This window comes from Paramisgurnus dabryanus, chromosome 13 (genome assembly GCF_030506205.2).
Source record: "Paramisgurnus dabryanus chromosome 13, PD_genome_1.1, whole genome shotgun sequence".
Taxonomy (NCBI): Eukaryota; Metazoa; Chordata; class Actinopteri; order Cypriniformes; family Cobitidae; genus Paramisgurnus; species Paramisgurnus dabryanus.
In genome coordinates this window covers 24538686-24558624 of record NC_133349.1, presented here as the reverse complement: position 1 = coordinate 24558624, position 19939 = coordinate 24538686, and the positions used below count along the sequence as shown (strand labels likewise).

At 37.3% G+C, this 19939-nt stretch overlaps 1 protein-coding gene across 3 annotated transcripts in view; it reads left to right on the top strand.

The window, feature by feature from the left end:
* The window catches only part of ncalda (neurocalcin delta a), a 49920-nt gene extending 32077 nt beyond the window's left edge, over positions 1-17843 (top strand). For 2 of the 3 annotated variants that reach the window (XM_065246172.2, XM_065246171.2), the window contains 3 exons: positions 7414-7813; positions 15007-15112; positions 15782-17843. In XM_065246172.2, coding sequence (XP_065102244.1) covers positions 7436-7813; positions 15007-15112; positions 15782-15879 — 582 coding nt within the window. In that variant the 5' untranslated portion in view covers positions 7414-7435 and the 3' untranslated portion in view covers positions 15880-17843. The remainder of the gene's footprint in view (positions 1-7413; positions 7814-15006; positions 15113-15781) is intronic. The other variant, XM_065246170.2, reaches the window with a different exon arrangement.
* The last annotated feature ends 2096 nt before the right edge of the window (positions 17844-19939 follow it).

Below are 19939 nucleotides of genomic sequence, written 5' to 3'. Positions count from 1 at the left end.
AAACGCTGGCGCTGGCTGGCAACTTTTTTTAAAAACGCTGGCGGTGAAAGAGTTAACGGAAGTAACGCTTTGCAATGGAGTGTGGCCAGACTCTCTGTACAAATGAAATGAATGTACGAGAGTCTGGTTGGACCAGGCAACTTTGTGACTGCAGTCTTCTACAGTTGTTATTTTTCGTTAAAAAGGCCAGTTTTTACCAGATGTAATATAAGTCTCAGGTGTGGCTAGAATGTGTCTGTGAAGTTTTAGCGCAAAAATACCTTGCCTGTCATTTGTTATACCAGGACCAAAATGCCCCATTTGGGTGGGAGTAAAAAAGTGCTGTTCATGTGTGTACCTTAAATGCAAATGAGCTACTGCTTTCTGTAAAAAATAGATCTGAATCCTGTGAATACAGTTTGGGACCGTTGTATCTTTAGTCGCATTAGTGCTACAACATGCTAACAGACACATTTAGAAAAGCTTTTGGGGGAAACTAACCACTCATTCAGTGGCTGTGGCCAAGCTTTGTTAGTGTGACATCACATTAACAAGAAAATAAAACTGCATGTCTAATGAGGCATGAGAGCTTTAATTTAATGGGGGTAAAGTGAAGGAGTGGGTGGATTTTTTTTTTATTGTTGGGTGGTTGTGTTTACACACTGCCAACTAGGGCTGCACGATTCAAGCTAAAATGTGAATCACGATTTTTTCCATGGGACTTGAGATCCCGATTCTCTCACCCGATTCTCTTTTTTTAACAAAAACATTTATTATGCACTTAACTAAAAAAATGTGCTACAGGACATTCAGTTATAATAACGTGTCTTAAAAGTCTCTTTTTCATATTTAGACCCCTTAAAATTTAGAGTAATTTAAAATTTGTTAGCTGTTAAATTGCACCTGTGCTTTTTGTATCAAACTGGCCAAACTTAAAACTTTAAAAACACTAACGTTAAACCTTTAAAAGACTAAAAGATCAACATTTTGAGGCATCAGAGAGAAACGCAGACAAGTAAGTTAACAATGTTCCCCTCGTGCGAAAAACCCTTTCTAATGGGGAACGCACAGAGGCCGTTTCTCAATGTGAAGGCTGCAGCCTCTCTGGAGGTCGCATTTCTAAACTGCGCATCATAAAGACTGTCTAATTTCAGAATATTAACAATTAACATTATAAAGTGAATGTGAATGTAATGCTCCGTTAACTCAAACGAACCAGGCTTGATGATGTATACAGCCTGCATGCGAACTCCGGAGGTTGCAGCCTTCCGATTTAGAAACATCCGGAGCCTGAGGTAAATAATTTTCTTGCCTTCTTTCGAATCCAATGTTGTTGTATCTTCACTTTCTCCGTCGCCACCAGGATTTTGCACAATGACACTCGTTTATCCTCTCTTTTTTGTGAAAATTGCCGCTCCATATCCACCAAGTAAACGACTGTGTTTAGGTCTGCCGCCTTGTTATACGTCACGCGAGTGACAGCGGAACGCCGCAAATGAGATGAGAGAGAGGAGAGAAACGATCGGGTCTGATTGGTGAATGAATAGGGTTTGGTTTTACCCTGTATGACTGTGTGTTAGCAAGTTTGACTGATGTTCTTGGATTGTAATGTAAATACGTGAACACTTGAACGCAGAATCTGAATACAGGGAAATACTGTATATGCAAGTGAATCGCCGTCATTTAAAATGAGGATCGCATATATGTATGAATCGAGATCGTGATTCTTTTTCGATTAATCGTGCAGCCCTACTGCCAACACACATTTATTTCCAAACCCCAAAAAGGTGGATTTTGCATAATTTGAACCCTTAAATCTTTGTTCAATAACCAGATTTGATTGATCACAAAATCTTTGATAGTTTTTTAATGGTTTTGGGTTAGTGAGTCTCTAGGTACGAGGCTGAGAGTGTGTGGACAGCAGTGTGTGGACATCAAAGATCAGCCTGATATGTGGTGTTCTGCAGGAGCATAATCAGATTAATTTCTACACCATTAGCAAATTACCACAAAAATCAAGGGCCTTATTTTTTATGTTTTGCTTTCAAGTTGCCGATATGAATGGTTATGGCACTGGTACAATGCTTCAAGGATGTTAACAGGATGTTTTACACTTCTCTGCTTGATATTCTTGCCTGTTCTTGTCTAATCAACCTTCTTAAATCTTAACACACTTATCTTTTGCAAACCCAGTGATTTAGCAGCCTCAGTTTGTAGAACTGTGATGAATTACCTTTGCAACACTATCAATGTACATTACTGACATCTCTTTGCATGGCTGCAATCCAGTTTGGATAGGGTAATCTTGTTTAGTGCACCAGTGTGCCATCTAGAGATGCAAACATCTGTAGTCTCATTGATTTTAGTGTTTTCTTTCCACTGCATGGATTGTCTGTTTCCATAGCAACATGGCGAGAGGTCACAATGATTCATTATTGTACACGAGGACAGCATTGCTGACTGCGTTGTAATTAAGTCTCATTCTGTTCTCTGTGTTTTAATTGAGGTTCAATTTAATCAGGAGGGTTAATGCTGGATACTTACATCCCTGTCAGCCATGACACCTCTTAGCTTAAAACCATTTCTCAACACGTGGCAACAATATAAGAAGTACTTACATGTAGCTAGCAGCTAATGCAATGTATCTTGAAAACCTCACCATCTGCTGTCATCATGTTAATTTGCAGTTAAGATATTGTATAAATTAAATTAAATGACTATAAAAATTCAATTTCAGAGAAACGTCAATCGTTATCCACTATCGCTGGTAGAGTCCAAACCCAAAGCTTTTGAGTTGTTCTCATGTTAAAGAATTATTTCTCCGCCCATTTATCTAATCTGAGGTATTAATAACAAGTTTTACGTCTTTTTTTACTTCTGGCGTGAACATACGTGAACAGCGCTATTTTTAGCCTATCATTGATAAAACTAAAGCGGAGGATCTCCGTAGTTTCGTTTTGAAAGCATGTGAAACTCCTATTCCTATTTCCTATTTCATCAATTGCGCTGAAAACTTAGAGAAAGCTCTTACATACACACGTACAAAACTCTGTTCAGCATGTTTACTTGCTAAACAAGCAGTGGACTCCGACATAATATTAGTTTGCGTCCATATAAACTCATAATTACTCCCGCTCTGGTTTGAATGACAGCAGAGAGACTCGCCCACCGTCTCACAGACCACCCCCTCACAGTATTCAGGACAGATGCGGTCGAAAGTGGATAAAAGAGACGGATTTAAAACCAGGTGTAAACGTAATGTGTCTCTCTCGTCCATTTGTGATCCGATCGATGAAAACACATCTTAATACCAAGTGTAAACAGCCCCTAAGATGTTTGTCTTTTTTTGTTCAGTCAAGAAGAAATTAAGTTTTTTGAGGAAAACATTTAAGGATTTTGCTCAGTTTGGACCTCAACAGTTTACAGCTTCAATGCAGTTTAAAATTGCAGTTTCATTGCAGCTTCAAAGGATTCTAAATGATCCCAAAAGGAGGCATAAGGGGCTCTAGCAAATGTCCTTTTTAACCACAACTTCTCTTCTTGCAGTAGCTTTGTGATGCACCAGCGTGACCTTACGTATTACGTAATCACGTCGAAAGGTCAAGCATGACGTATGCAAAACTACCACTCCAGCAGGGGTGGAGAAAGTGTGGAGAAAGTACCGTTTCGACATTGTTGTATGTGAAATAATACTAATTAATGTCTTTGTGTCCATTTATTGATTAAAATAGTCCGCAAGTGTGCGTTTCACATAAGTAATGCATGACATTTCGACATGATTACGTAATACGTAATGTAGCGCTGGCACGTCACACGGCTAGGGCAAGACGAGAAGTTGTGGTTTAAAAGTACTTTTCTTGCAAAACATGACAATTGTTTCGCTAGATAAGACCCTTTTGCCTCGGTTGGGATCGTTTAGAGCCCTTTGAAGCTGCAATTTTAAAATGCATTGAATATGTAAACTGTTGATCAATTTAAGTCAACTATATATGGAAAAAAATCCTGGAATGTTAAGTATTTTCTTTTCGACTAAAGAAAGAAAGAGGCATAAATAGAGGTGGGTTATAAACCGGTAAACATGATTAAGGCTTTGTAAGTATCTTCATAAACACAACCATTTGGGGCTTAAGAGAAAGTGAACAGCTAAAAGAGAAAACTGTGTGTAACAGTATATTGGATCCGGTCTTAAAGGGGAAGTTACCTTTGCTCCTGTCTGTCACTCATGTTTATCAAACAGCATTGAGAGAAAATCTTTCACTTCTTTTAAATAAATCACTTTTCTACCTTAAATAAATAAAAATTATCATACATAATTATTTATTATCATTCCTTTATCATTGACCATTTATCTTCAGAGAGCTTGAGTTTTGTTTGTTTTTATCTTCTTTTTATGCTTATGTAAGGTTTTTTTGAGAATTATGGACATTTCTATTTTATTAAAGAGTTTAACCTTATTAAAACATGAAAACTCCACCGTGATGCATATTGTTATCATGATATAAAATGAATCCTATCGTGATAGAAGATTTTGGTCATATTGCCCATCCCTAGGCATAAACATCTTTGATGACATGGGGAATTTTTTATGAAAGTGGAATATTCCTTTAAGCACAAAGGGCCTCTATCATTAGATCGAATGGCTTGGATTATGGACAGACATGCAGTGGTTCAGTAGTGAATCTGGGTCTTGTCTCCTGTTAGATGCGATTAAAAATGCATTAATTGTCTTTTTCTGATTTCAGTTCTCTCTTTACATGTGTGTTAAATGTTTAATATGATGTGAACTTCATGAGTTACACAAAAATGGGCTCTAGAGTGTCACCAATTTTTTCGCACATGCAACCTAATTTCTCACTGGTGCGACTTTAAAAAAATCTCAGGTCGCATCAGTGCGACTTAAAACACTCACTGGTCGCATCGGTGCGACCAACCGCTTTTAAAAGCATAATTTTTGTAATACTAAAAAAATTAGGTTAGGCATGAGGTTTTATATGCATAACACAAAGCAGAGATTTGAATGGCTGGATTTCTCATACTGTTGTTCATAGTCTAAATGTGTAATTCACAGACCATATTCTACACAAGTCTTTCATTTAGTGTGTGAACTGTCTGTGACAGCATCGAGTTGTTTCCTCCTCACACTTTCAGTAGATTCTCTGTACTGTAGTTCAAGTGACTCATACCCACAGTGAGGTTTTTTGCTTTTGGGATGTCATAAAAAAACATATGAAGCTAGACACTAATGGTTTTAAAAAAAATGCCTTGAATGACCACACTTAAATCTTTATTTAAAAAATCAAGTTTAAATGGTGAAAACGGGGATTCATTTCTTTAACTTGGGATCTGATGTCTGATCACATTTATAATTGTTTACTGTATGTTGCATGGCACTTCTTCCATTCTGAAATTGCTGCATCATTAAGCTCTCGTTTGTCTGTTTTTGTGTGTTTGGTTTCCTGAAAGCGTCTTTAAATTGTCACATGAAACCAAGCGGATAGGACGGCATGTAGTGTACTTATAGGAGTAATTCAGAAAAGCAGTTTCAGATCTTGTTTCAGAACAATGAGCACTCTAAGGTCTCGTACACACTGCAAACTTTCGGGAGTGACAACCGCATTCAAATGCAGGATTGAATCCCCTAAATGTTCGTTTCATGTCTGTACGGAAAAAGACTCCCTCCCAAAATGTGATGATTGACCCCAAAATAACCATAGCAACGTTCTGCCGTCTCGCGTGCTTATCACTCACAGCTTTGACCAAAACAATTTAACAGCATTGTGTTTTGCAATAAACCTCCGTTTTGTCATTGTGTATTGTATGCTTTTGTGAGGCTGCTTCACGGTACGCGGTCTTGCAGTGTTGCCAAATTGTACGTAAATCACGTTTTGGCGCTTAACCGTTTATGGCTTTTGGCTCATGAGGCGATCAAGTTTTTGGTGTTAGTAAAGCGTGAAGGTTCCGGTCCCAATATTTTGATCTTTGAGGTAAAGCATTTAGATTTATTTCGGTTTATTATTGGATTCTCTGTTTTTTTTAGTGCAAGATCTGGCAACACTAGTCAGCAAACGCTTGTGCCTCTGTCATTCTGAACCGCGCATACAGAGAAGACATTTTCCCCTTCTAGAAATTTTTTTTTTCAGAAGAGAGACCTGTCCTGTTTATGATGCACGTTTAAACACTTTATTAACTACTAGTTGTTCAGCTCGGTTATGTACACACTAAGCAGAGTTTCTGTAAATGCGGTTGTCACTACCTGCATTTTGCGGGAGTTAATTCGGTTGTCGAATGCGGTTGTCAGTCCCGTAAATTACTGAACAGTGTGTGTACAGAACAGGATTAAGCATTAAAAGGTGAAGTGACAACCGAATTAATATGCAGTGTGTACAGGACCTAACTTCCCTTCTGCCCTAACTATCACCTCAAAACTAGTACACATGATGCATTTGGCATTGCACTAAATTGTGCATTGGTTAGTGTGTGAAACAGTTGTCTGGTAAGACTGAAAACAAGGCTGTGTTTACACCTGGTATTAAGATGCGCTTTGGTCATAAGGATCACAAGTGGACGATGCTAAAAACAGGTGTGTAAAACGTTTCGAACCTCGTCCACTTTTGACCACATTCAGAGGTAGTCGAGAAGGAATTCGACCAAATTGTCGACAAAGCCCGCCCGCTGTCTGTCAATTGATCTAATGTGTGATGTCCAAAGCACAGTGTTTTTACATCGGTTCTGGCTTCTAGTTCCAACCCACAGTCTTTTGGTTTTCATTGATAAAACTAAAACTAACTTCTCTACACACCTTTCGTTTGAAAGTTGCATAAGCTTATTTCATCAATTCCTCTGAAATATGAGAGAAAGCACTTACATACATGCACAAACATTGTGCAGCATGTTTACTAATAACACAAGCAGTGGTTTTCTGACATAATATTAGTCCTTGTCATTTTAAACCCGTCATTTTTCTCACTTGTGTTTTAACGATTCACCCATAGACCACCCCTTGAAGGAATCAGGACAGAAGCGGTCAAAGTGGGGAAAAAGAGACAGATTAAGGTGTGAATTGGGAATTCGTCTCTCTTGTCCATTTGTGATCCAATCGACCAAAGCATATCTTAATATCAGGTGTTAACAAGCTCAGAGAGTCACTTCCTGCATATAAACGCATCACGTATCAGCTAAAGCTGAATGGAGGGTCTGCAGATGGGAAGTGTGAATGACTGTTGTGTCATTTGCTGAATGTACTGTGTTTGGAGATAAATATAATTTCTTTTGAAAAATTGTTTTTAGTTGGTTTGGTTTTAGCATGTCTGGCAAATGTATTCCTATTCTGTGGCCAACACTTTGCTCCTTCACAAAAGCACTCATTGTTAAAAATTTTTGTTTCTAGCGTAGATCCATCTATACTCAATATTTCTCTTGTCTTTGTTTCACCAGTGCTGTCTTGTGAAACTAAACCATGGGGAAGCAGAACAGTAAGCTCCGCCCTGAGGTGATGCAGGACCTGCTAGAAAGCACGGACTTTACAGAGCACGAGATCCAGGAATGGTACAAGGGCTTTCTTAGGGACTGTCCCAGCGGCAACCTATCCATGGAGGAGTTTAAGAAAATCTACGGAAACTTCTTCCCTTACGGAGACGCCTCCAAGTTCGCAGAGCACGTGTTTCGCACTTTCGATGCGAACGGCGACGGCACGATAGACTTTCGGGAGTTCATCATTGCGCTGAGCGTCACGTCACGAGGAAAGCTGGAACAAAAGCTTAAGTGGGCCTTCAGCATGTACGATTTGGATGGTAACGGTTACATCAGCAAGTCAGAGATGCTTGAGATTGTGCAGGTAAACCTTCCTAAACCTTATAAAAATGACCAGTGATGGGGTCAGTACTCTTATAGTCCTTATCAATGTCTGACAGATACAGTCTAAATTTAGCAACCAGTATAACTTAAAGCAACACCAAAGAGTTTTTTTACCTTAAAATAACGTTTCCAAAAAAGTTTCAGTGGTTTATCCACTCAAAACAGGGTTAATGGCACTTTCACATTCGCTTTGCAGCCCTCTATCGGGCAAACCGCACTAAAGAAGTTTCCAACCGTCGGGTAGTGGTCCTATAGACGGTTTCATCGGACTCACGTGATACACGTCTGGATCCGAACCTTACTTCCGGTTTCGTTTTTTTTTAATTGTCTGAGTAGTTGCTAAACTGATCTCTTAAACAAATGCCTCGTCGAAAATAACAAATGTTTTGGTTTCCTAGGTTAATCTACGTGTTGTTGTTTTGCTTGTTATATAAATAAACTACGTTTAAAGAACTTTGTTGTTATTTATTCTTAGCGGAGTTTACCGGAAGTTACGTGGGGACCGCGACAGCCGCGTGTTTACGTTGTTACTGCTGAAACGGTCTATAGTTCGAGTGAAAACTACAAAAACTTGCTTTACGGCAGACCTACAATCCAATCAGAGCCAGCTATGCTGCAGTATTTACGACAGTGGTAATGAGCAATTACGCTTCTAACCTGTAGGGGGAGCAACGAGCAATAAGTCTTTAGTGTTGCTTTAAAGTAAAGAAACAATAGGGAATGCAGTCCTGCTACCCAATTTTCACATTACATATGTTGTTTTTTCTCGCTTGCTGTTTCTCACTTGTTCAATGTTGTGTTTTAGCTGCAAGGATAGCCAAGGTGTTAGACTTTGAGGAAGCTCCTTACTGTAAAGTGTGAGCCCAAGGCTTATTTCTGTGTCTGATAAACAGGCTTTCATCAATTGTAGTTTTTTACATGGTTATTTATATTTGCTGTCTGTGCAGTTGGCCTGGTCTCACATCACAGCTTTCTTGTCTCAGTTTAAGAATAATTTTAGCAGCAAGTGATAGCTCAGATCCTGAGGGCTTGGCCAAACAAAATCAAGTTTGACGTATAATAGTCAGTGGTGTCAAAAGTATTCATATTCATTACTCAAGTAGAAGTATAGATACTAGGGTTAAAAAAGACTTTTGTAGAAGTTGAAGTATCAACTCAAGCTTTTTACTCAAGTAAAAGTGAAAAAGTACTGGTTTCAAAACTACTTAAAGTATAAAAGTAAAAGTAATGTAAGGAAAAAATGTCATCACGGAAAAAAGCCTAGGCCGCACCACAGGGGCCTTTTGTGCACTACCCTATCTCCTCTAAAACATGTTTCTAAACGCCATAATAACTATAGTGTTATATTAAAAATGTTAATGTTAAAAAATTTGGGATGCACTAGGGCCAGGGGTAGGCAACATCAGTCCTGGAGTGCCGATGTCCTGCAGATTTTAGCTCCAACCCTTATAAAACCTTGGCTACCTGTAGTTTCAGGTGACTTTATAGACCTTTATTAGTTTGTTCAGGTCTGCTTGTTTAGACCTGGAGCTAAACACTGAAGGACACCGGCACTCCATGTCGCCTACCCCTGCACTAGACTATCTGTTTCAACCACATACGGTACATGCCCATTAAATAATGAACGCATTTCAATTAGGGCTGTCACTTTTGTGAAAAAATCATTTTCGATTTTTAATATATAAGTGTTCATTGAATCGATTGTAAAATCGATTTTCCATGTCTAAAAAAGACGTTTCCATTTTCAACGCCAAATAACAGACAAATGTAAAGAGAGCGCCTGAAACGCACAAGTCATCAATCTTATTCATTGTCATGAAGTTTCGTGCAGAATAAAAAACAGCAACAGTAGTGCACCATTCTCTAAAAAAATATGCAGAGTGGACTGCTGCCATAAATGAAAAACATTACTGCGGGCTTCAACCGGCTGCTTTTATGATTTAGGCAATTCAAAAATTATTTTAAATAATGATTCGATCCATTTCAAACAACTGTTCAAAAGTGAAACTTTAAATAGACTTACTTGAAGTTGAGAACATGCTGTGTATTTTTTTATTAAACGTAACCGACACTTAGGCGGCACTAGGCAGGCATAATGAAATGCGCAAAAAGAATAGGGCCATTACAAATTATTGGTCAGGAAAACAAGTCGATCAACATTTTAGGGGTCAAGAGCAGAGCGCTTTTCATTCACTATATGTCCTTCTGTTGAGAAGACGCACTCCGACCGCACTGATGTCCCAGGGAAACTCGGGTACTTCGTTGCCAGCTGCGTATTTCGTACTGCCAATCTTCCATCACAAAAGCGGGTCGCTGTCAGCTCGCAAGGGTGGCTCCTTGTCATAACTCATCATCTCCTAAGGTCACAATTTCGACGCTCTCTCGTGTTGAACAGGTTTATTGACGTTGTCCTCCATTTTCTTTGCAAAACACTAGATGCAGCGATTGAAAGCGTGAAACTATAGGTGCGTAAAATTCCTGGGTATTTTCTGTCTAGCTTTCGCACACCTACTGCACTTTCGGAATTATTTATTTTCTTTTTCTGCTTGTTTTGTTACATCTATATTTTTAACTGTTTAATTCTTTTAAAATTAATAGTGTACAGATTTGGTTAAAATCGATTGCCTATTTTCGTTTTCGAAACTTTTTTTGGTTGGTCCGATCGATTGTGCAATCGATTTTCGAACGAAAAGTGACAGCCCTAATTTCAATACAATGCGAACAAATACATTAAAGCAGTGGTTCTCAAACTGGGGGCCGCGAGATGGTGCCAGGGGCCCCAGTTTTATAATATTTTATGAAATACATTACTTTATTATAAATTCTGTGTAATTAAACCTCAAAAAATAAGGCTACTAAACAAAAGCAATACATTGTATAATTTAATATGTTTTGTTTAATTCAAATTGTAAGTTTTAGAATGTTTATGTCATACATTTTATTTGGGGAGTCGTGAAGGAATCCACTGTACACAAGGGAGGTGCGAAAAAAAAAGGTTTGATAACCACTGCATTAAAGAACCACATATGTGTATTACTGAGCATTAACATGTGTTCCATAGAGAGGAAGATATGATGACTAGTTGCCTATAAATATTGTAATGGTGCAAAAAGTCAAACTTCAGAGCAGGGCCGCTGCTGGCAAAACTTTTACAGTGGTGCCCTCTTTAGTTAAAAAACAACAAAATCTCACACAACTATAGTATGTGTGAGAATAGAAATATGCTATTATTGTTTTCATTTAAAATTTTATTTTGACAGCAACACAAACTACAATTATACAAATATGCAATTATATATTATAGCCTATATTCCTGTATCTGTACTTGTGTAGCTAATGGACTTTAGTATACTTTACTTTAGTCAGTATAAATCCAAGCAATTAAGGAGAATTACTAAATGTCTTTCTTGTAAGTAAATTAAAAAAGTCAGGTTTAAGGAAACAGCTGATGTCTATTATCAAAAGCAAAAGTTGGTATGTATGGTTATGTGTTTTGATTGATTTAACACTCAAGCATTCAGATAAGTAGGTTTTGTTAATGCAAATAAATTTTAGGACAGTTATAAGCATATACAAAACAACAATGTCTTTAGCATAGATATCTTTGCCATGCTTCAAAACGCAACGCAGCACAATGTCATTTAAGTTGAACAACTGAAGTTATATGATATAAATTGGTATTGTTACACTATTTAAATCACACAGATGAGTTGGTGTCAGCAGACAGCTATATATTTACACAGGCTTGTGAATGTGAACTGACCTGTAAGTGATGCCCGAGTTTTATTTCATACTTTTCCATTTGAAGACAGAATGCCGCGTTCTGTTACTGTACAAACGGATGGCGGATGATATCAAAGCATCGCGAGAGCAAACTGCTCCGCATGCTTTCTAATCGCTCTCGTGGTTCTTTTATGTTTCTCTGTGCAGCAGCATCGAACAAACTTTTGATCATCTGCAGTCAGCTGGGGGGTGGGGATTGCGTACAAACCAACAGGGTGTCGGAATGGTGTATGTTTATACTTCTCATCCAACCACAATCGCATTTATCTGGATGATGCAATTTATCAAGATAGGTTTTTTTAACGATGACAAGCCGGAATGAAAAAAGCAAACAAGCCGAAATAATAGAAGTAACGAGGCGATTTTTAAAATGTAAGGAGTAGAAAGTACAGATAATTGCGTGAAAATGTAAGGAGTAGAAGTAAAAAGTCGTCTGAAAAATAATTACTCCAGTAAAGTATAGATACCCAAAATAGCTACTTAAGTAAGGTAACGAAGTATTTGTACTTCGTTACTTGACACCTCTGATAATAGTTATATAGTTTAAGCTGCAACATATAGTGAAGAGTGGAAAATGTATGCAGTACTACTTACAAATAAATTATTAGTTATATACTCAATACTTACAATTCACCTTTCTTCATGGAGTTGGTAAATCATCATGCTAATTTTTTATTCTTCAGTGGCATACATAGATAACTGATAAATATTGCTTTTGCATCCATATTGTCAAATACTGTCAGAAGACGATATGACACAGAGGAAATAATGACTTTATTTACAATAACTATTACATCTAACACAAAAGAAACTCATTACGGCCATCATGGAAACTGATGATGTACTGAATGTGTTTTCATCTTTCAGTGATGTACAGCCCCTAATAGTGCATTAAAGATGGCAATGTGTTTGGTCACTAATGGAGCCCATCTATTTCGTGTCTACACTCAATAATGCTACACATAAGAGCGCACTTTCCAGCACAGATTTGTTTTGTTAGATGCGTGTGAGACTTTATGACCGTGTTTTTCAACTTTATCTATGGTAGCCAGTAAAGCTACAATACATGTATTCATGAACACTAAATTCATATTAAACTGTGTTTGATAATCACAGTGACATTATACGGCTCAGGAGCCACTGTTAGAATATTCAGGCTCATGTAACTCTGTAATTTACGTGTTAAGGTAATAGCAGTGTTTTCTTGTAGCTGTTATATCAAGACATACACAATTTGAGGTGTGTCCCTACACTCCAATCACTGATACCGATACCGTTTTTAGGAGTGTTAAAAAGGAAATGTACTCAGGATGCCAAATAAATGCAATTTAAATGCACTTAAATGTCAGTCAAGCTAGTTAGTTAATAAGGAAATGAGTTTACCATTAAAGTGAAGTTGGATTTATTGATCATATCGGAGCTTTTACAGTATTAAGTTTTGTCACAAGTCAACCCACTTGCAGTACGCATTTGTTATGAAGCATGCATTTACCTTTGTCTAGTTGCATAGACATAAAAACGACGACTAGGGTAGCGTGCACACCGGCATATGTTTTCAATTGTTTCCATTGGAAGCACAGGGCTTTTCAGTAGTGATGCAACAATACAATTAGTTCACGGTTCAATACATATTTCGGTACTTGTCCACGGTTTTCGGTTCGGTTTCGGTTCTGATGCCTTGGCCTATTAAAGTGTTTTTAATTATTCTATGCTTAGGTAACAGGAACAGTGAGATGTTAAGAAGAAAAAATACTGGTTTTAATTGCATTTCTCTTTATTTTATGAAATCTGACACCAGCATTGCAAGCAGAGTTCAAGCAGAGTTAAAGCAGCTAGCGCACAGTGACTGGATATCAACTCGCTGTGGCGTTTATAAGCGTGCAGATCACGCGGATGCGCACATTAACAAAAGTGCAGGGAATATAAAAGATTTGGATGGATAAACCGAAATACCGCAATTCACATGCGCGTATTGGACCGTGGGGGTCGAACCGAACGGTTCAATAATGTATTGAGAATTGTGGCATCCCTACTTTTCAGAAACGTCAGCAGCTGGTGGGTTTTGTCCACGCTGAGCGCAGGCACTCTGTGCCAAGAGTTGAAAAATTTTACATTTTGGGTGAAACGCTCAGCTCGTCAATGTCACTTTTCACTCGGCCGTCCAATCACAGTGGAGGAGGGGCGGGACAAATATCAGAACAACCATCCGGTGCATTATTCAACGCCTTATAAACAAAGCAAAAGCATCATAGCAACCAAAGGGCTGGGCTGAAAAAAAGCTGGCAAGCACCTACATTCGGTCTCCCCCTGACGTTTTCAGCCACGTTTAAACGCTTTGGTGTGTACACGCCCCCTTAATTCTCAAAATATTTCTGCTTTGGTGGATTTGCTTTGTTTACTAAGACTGTATTTATATAATGCAATATGTAGGCTTTAGGGCTGCATAACAAATTATCTCAACTCCTCATAATCTCAACCACCAAAATTTGAGAGTGTGCCACTAAATTTTACATCCAGTCGCACATGTGCGACCAGTACATGTGACCTTTTTTGTGATGCGACACTGAATTTGAAACAGCACATTGTACTTTCTGCATCTATCATTAAAGTATTTATTAGTAATACAGTGGAAATTAGTAGAAGTTTGAATATTTGGTTAGCATGTTGATTTACAGTGTGTGCCCCTGAATTTTCTGGTTGCGCCCCTACAATTTTCAGTTTGGGGCCACTGTGCAAAAAGTGTGAAAAAAGTTAGTCTGGAGCCCTGCAACTAATCGTTTGCATAATAAAACTTTTTGTTTGCATCATATATTTGTGTATAACAATTATGTATATATAAAAAACACACATACATGTATATATTTTTTGTAAAAAGTGTATATATTAAGTATTTATATTTATATATAATCTAAATTATATATAAATATAAAGATGTGTATACACATGTTAATATTTCTTAAATATACACATGCATGTTTGTGTATTTATATATACACCTAATTATTATACACAATACACACACATATATGATGTAAACAAAAACTTTTATTCTGCTTACGATTAGTTGTTATGCATCCCTACTTACCAGTTGCCTTTCTACCAGTTTTTGGGTCTGTTTTTATGAAGGTGTCACGTGTTTTGTGTGGATGTTTTTAGTATGCCATGCATTTGCTATTCACACTGTTATAGTTAAACAGTAGGCATCTGAGACACGGATATAAATAAAGCACAGATCAGGCATCTGTTAAGGGTTTACACCTTATGATAATGCCTCTCATTCATTGTGCTGACTGCTTTAGTGTTATTGAAAGGTTTTCACCAAGATTTAAGCTTTGTGTATGTGTGGTTTCTTGGTTTTGATTTAGTCTATCATATAATCTATCTCTCCAGGCGATTTATAAGATGGTATCATCTGTGATGAAGATGCCAGACGATGAGTCTACGCCTGAGAAGAGAACAGAGAAGATCTTCAGACAGATGGACACCAACCGGGATGGTAAACTTTTTTTAATTAGTGAACTTCTTTGACAATGGTGTGGGTCAAAATGGGTATGGGAAATTCAACTTAAGGTTCATATTTATATTGGTAATGCTCAACTGAATGAAACTGGTCTCAGATCTAAGTGAAGCATGGGCTTATGAATGACTGTCAGCAACGGAAGGGAGGGGCGTGATGATCAAAAACTAAACAGATGGACAGTGTATAGATAACAGAATGAGTGATACCACAGTCATCTGTAGCTTTTTCTGTTCCCTTATGATCACAAGTCACACTGTATGCGTGTTTGTCAATTGTCTACACCAATGTTGTACACCAATGAAACATTACAGGACTTAATGTAATGCTGTGGCATCACTGATTGATAGCAACACTATTTTTGTAGACTATCATCACTTATCACTAGGTTAACAGTGTGTCAACACTGCAGGTGTATCAAATCTCCTTTTTAGTGTTTTGGCCTCTGGACTGCCATGAGACTAAAAGGACAGCAGTGCCACCTGCTGACTGATATTGTTCATTGCAGTACATGTTTCATTCTTTTTTCGTCTTTATAATCTTTATAAATATTTTCATAATCGTTCTCTAAATGTTAAAGGTCTGCTTACATGACTACATGTCATTTTCCTATTGTAACTAATATAATGTCCTTCTGTTTTATCCTAGGGAAACTGTCTCTGGAGGAGTTCATCAAAGGGGCAAAGAGCGACCCATCCATCGTGCGTCTGCTACAGTGTGACCCCAGCAGTGCAGGACAGTTCTGAGATCCGTGTCACATGTGTCGACCTTTTATTTATTTATGGGTTTTAATTTACTTTTAATATAGTCACTCCTCCCACTCGCAGGGACATGATGGAGGGTCAGTTTTTCCATAGTAGGGCATCTGGGTCCCATCAGACTGAGCTTGGCCAGATGTAGACACACACACAGAGTTATTGGCTGTGTTATCCCTTTAGGGATATACACCAGGTCAACAGGAACCCTGTGATGGAGTGAATTATGGTAACTAAAGCATCTATCTGAGCTCAGATCACTTCCTGATTAGAAAACAGACTTTGTGTCATGTTAAGTACATGGTCTGTAATCATTTATGATTTAAAAAATGTGTTTTTATTTTTAAAAGCTTGTAGACGGGACAGTTTAAAGAGTCAGGAAGAAAGGAATAACTTGATGCTTCAGTACAGGAATGAATTTAACTTTTTTTTTATCCTGTAAAAAAAGAAAAAGGGTCCGTTTCTGACCCTGGTTGTGGCATCTCTCCAGTTTGTCTATTGACACCTCAGCCTTAGTAATTTGTATATTTGGGTACTCAATACAGTCACTGCAGACTCATTCCGATTTTTAGATCGATCTCGATGATGTTTAAATAGATAATTGACAGCCTAGTCTTGGCCAACTTTGTTATTGGCATATCACAGTATTATTATTATCCAATGGGACCAATAAATCATGCATTCAGATCGTTCAAAATGGTTCTCAACATTTTACTTGCGGTCCAAAGAGCCTTATTAACAAGTGCTGTAAACGCACATCCCGTTTTATGTCGAGTAGTTTTAGTTTAATAAAGTCTGCTGTTTGAAAGACTTAAAAAAAAAACAAGTTCTTTTTCTTTTCCAAGTTTTCTAATGTTTGTACTGTAGTAACGTTTAGGCTTGTATATAAATCTAAAACGTCAGACGCGCATGCAAAACTGTACTCAAGAGTTCCAACTTCGACCGCAGCGATCAGTTTTAATTGATGTTTTTAGTGAAAAGCATGTAACACCAATTTTATCTGCATTTGTGAACAGGAGAGTATTTGTGTTATTTGTATGCATGTCGTGTGTGGTTGAGATCAGTTACAACCCTGGTTATAGATGTTGTGATGCATTGTTTGCATAATTGCAGAAAGTGGGCTAATTACTTTTTGTTGTCGAAGAACTAGAGCTTTGATTCAAGGCTTGTATGAGAGTCTTTAACTCTGGGTTGTACACATGAGCATCATCAAGTTACAGAATTGCCTTATACACACTGAAGTAATGCTGTGTGGCTTTGTCTTTCTTTTAATTAATCTTGCTTACTTCTGAAATGAACACCTGCTGAAAGTTTAATCCTATGGTTTTCCCATTCACCTAATTTATAAAATAACAAAGCAGTAGTAGTGGTTTATCTTGACTGCTTCTATCATTAAAAAGTATGCTTCTGACTTGAAGAGCTTCAACGCACCCATTACTTTTCTAATAGCCCCTCATGTTGTTCATTCGTTTATAACACTGCCCTGAACATTAACAATATCACCACCTGTCATGCTTTTATTGAGCAAGCTGAAGCCACAGAGCTCCCCTATGTTTCTAAACATCAATGCCTCACCACAGTGCATTCAATTCTGCTATAGTAAACATATTTGAATGTTTGTTGTTAGGTTTTTATTCGTTAACTGCTGGTTTTGTAAAAATTGAAAAGGCAGATCAAACCTGCATTTTTTGATTAATGCATATTTTATGTTTCATTTTAAACCTCTGACATAACATTTCTGTATCACAAATATATATCACGTGGTCAGGTGCCAAAAATATGGAAGCAGTATTGTATAAATTTATACTGTACAATTGTTATTTGTTTGTAATTGTTGCATTTTTGTAGATTTTGTATGGTAATCTGTATTTTGTGACTGTAGATTTGAGGCATAGACATTTGTTTTGGTTATAAGCAGAAATTAAATATGAAGAGAACAGAAAGCATGTGTTACTGTGCAGTATTTACTTTATTAATCTTAATGGGGCGGTTTCCCGGACAGGGATTAGACTAGTCCTAGACTAAAAAAAAATGTAAGAGCGATCCAAACTAAAAAAAACATGCTTCCACAAACATATCTTAAAATACATCAGTGCCCTTTGTTTTGCTTCAAAATGCACACAAGTAATGTTTTAAGTAAGGCATGTTTGTTAAAACTAGTTATATTTTCTAATTAAACTAAGGCCTAGTCCTGGCTTAAGCTAATCCCTGTCCGGGGAAACCGATTCAGATGTTTCAGATCGATTCGATTTCGATTCGCGTGGTATCAAATCTATTCTCCTTTCAATTCTGACTCTCGGATCGACTTTTATGCTTGATTCTCGATTCGACTCAATGAATATAGATTTAATACAAATACTATATACATAATAAAAGAATTAAAATAATTAATTAAAAGAAATTAAGAGCCACAACTCAGGATATTAAACTTTTATTTTAGGTAAACTTGGGTACATTAAAACAGAACCCATCCAATTATGTTAAATACAATACAATTTTGATGCAAGATGATAAATGTATGCTGAAAAATGTTAGAACAGTTGCATTCCTTGATCATACAGGATCAGGCTTTTTCATTTTTTTTTAAACGATTTGTGGCCTTTGAGAATCGATTTTGAATCGACCGATTACGATTAATTGAAAAATTGATTTTTTTTTTTTTTGCCCAGCCCTAATGTATTCACCCTCAAGCAAACCAAGAAACATATCCATCATCTTTCAGAAGAACACATTTGGAGTTATTTTAGTAAATGCTTTTCCAAGCTTATAATGGGAGAAACTTTTCGACATGGTGCCAAGGGGTTAATAACAGGTGTAAAGATTAAAGCGGTACTCCGGCCAAATAACAAAAGTAGCCCATGATATATTCACCCTCAAGCAAACCAAGAAACGGATCCATCATCTTTTAGAAGAACCCATTTGGAGTTCTTTTAGTAAATGTCCTTGCTATTCCAAGCTTGTAATGGGAGAAAACGAGTATCAGGGAACAACTTTTGACTTTAAACGCCAAAAAAGTGAATTCATCCTTCAAAGTAACTCACATGGCTCCAAGGGGTTAATAACAGGTGTAAAGATTAAAGCGATACTTCGGCCAGATATTAAAATTAGCCCATGATTTATTCGTCCTTGATCAAGTCGAGAAACATAATGTCAATCATCTTTCAAACAAACGCATTTGGAGTTATTTTAGTAAATATCCTTGCTTTTCCAAGCTTATAATGATAGAAAACCTATATCAGGGAACAACCTTTGACTTTAAACCCAAAAAAAGTCCATTCATCCTTCACAGAAGTAATCCACACAGCTCCAATCTGTTAATAAAGTTATTCTGCGGATAATCCATGCGATTTTGTAAGAAAAATATTCAACCTTTTAAACCATAATAAGTAGCTTCTGGTAACACCACCATCTTTGACGCAATTCACACAAGAGTTTTAGCATAGTGAGCGTTTGTCATGGGAACATTGTGCAGTGACTCTTATGAATCGGATCCAAGATGGCGTTGATACCAGTAGTAGTTGTTATAGTTTATAAAGTTTAAAATCTGGATATTTTTCTGACATTATCACATCTATTACCCGCAAGAGACTTTAATTAAACCCTTGGAGCCTTGTGGATTACTTTTTTGCAGGATGAATTCACTTTTTGGGGTTTTAAAGAGGATCCCTGTTTTCTCCCATTATAAAGCTTGGAAGTGCAAGGACGTTTACTAAAATAACTCCAAATGTGTTCGTCTGTAAGATGATGGACGTGTATCTCGGATTGCTTGAGGGTGACTAAAACATGGGGTAACTTAGATATTTGTATCGCTTTAAGTAGGCTACATTAAGACAAGTGAAGATGCGTAAAGACACTTGCTTTGAAATTGGGTGAAAATACCAACTGTAATACCAACTTTAGCCACAAGATGTCCGAATATTTATAGTAAATTGCAGAAAGAAGACTTGCTTTAATGGACATGTTGTAACCGAGAAACTCCCAAAGCTCAACATAAACAATAAAAACAGTGAGACCAAACCAAGTGTTTTAGACCAAATACTTAACAAATACC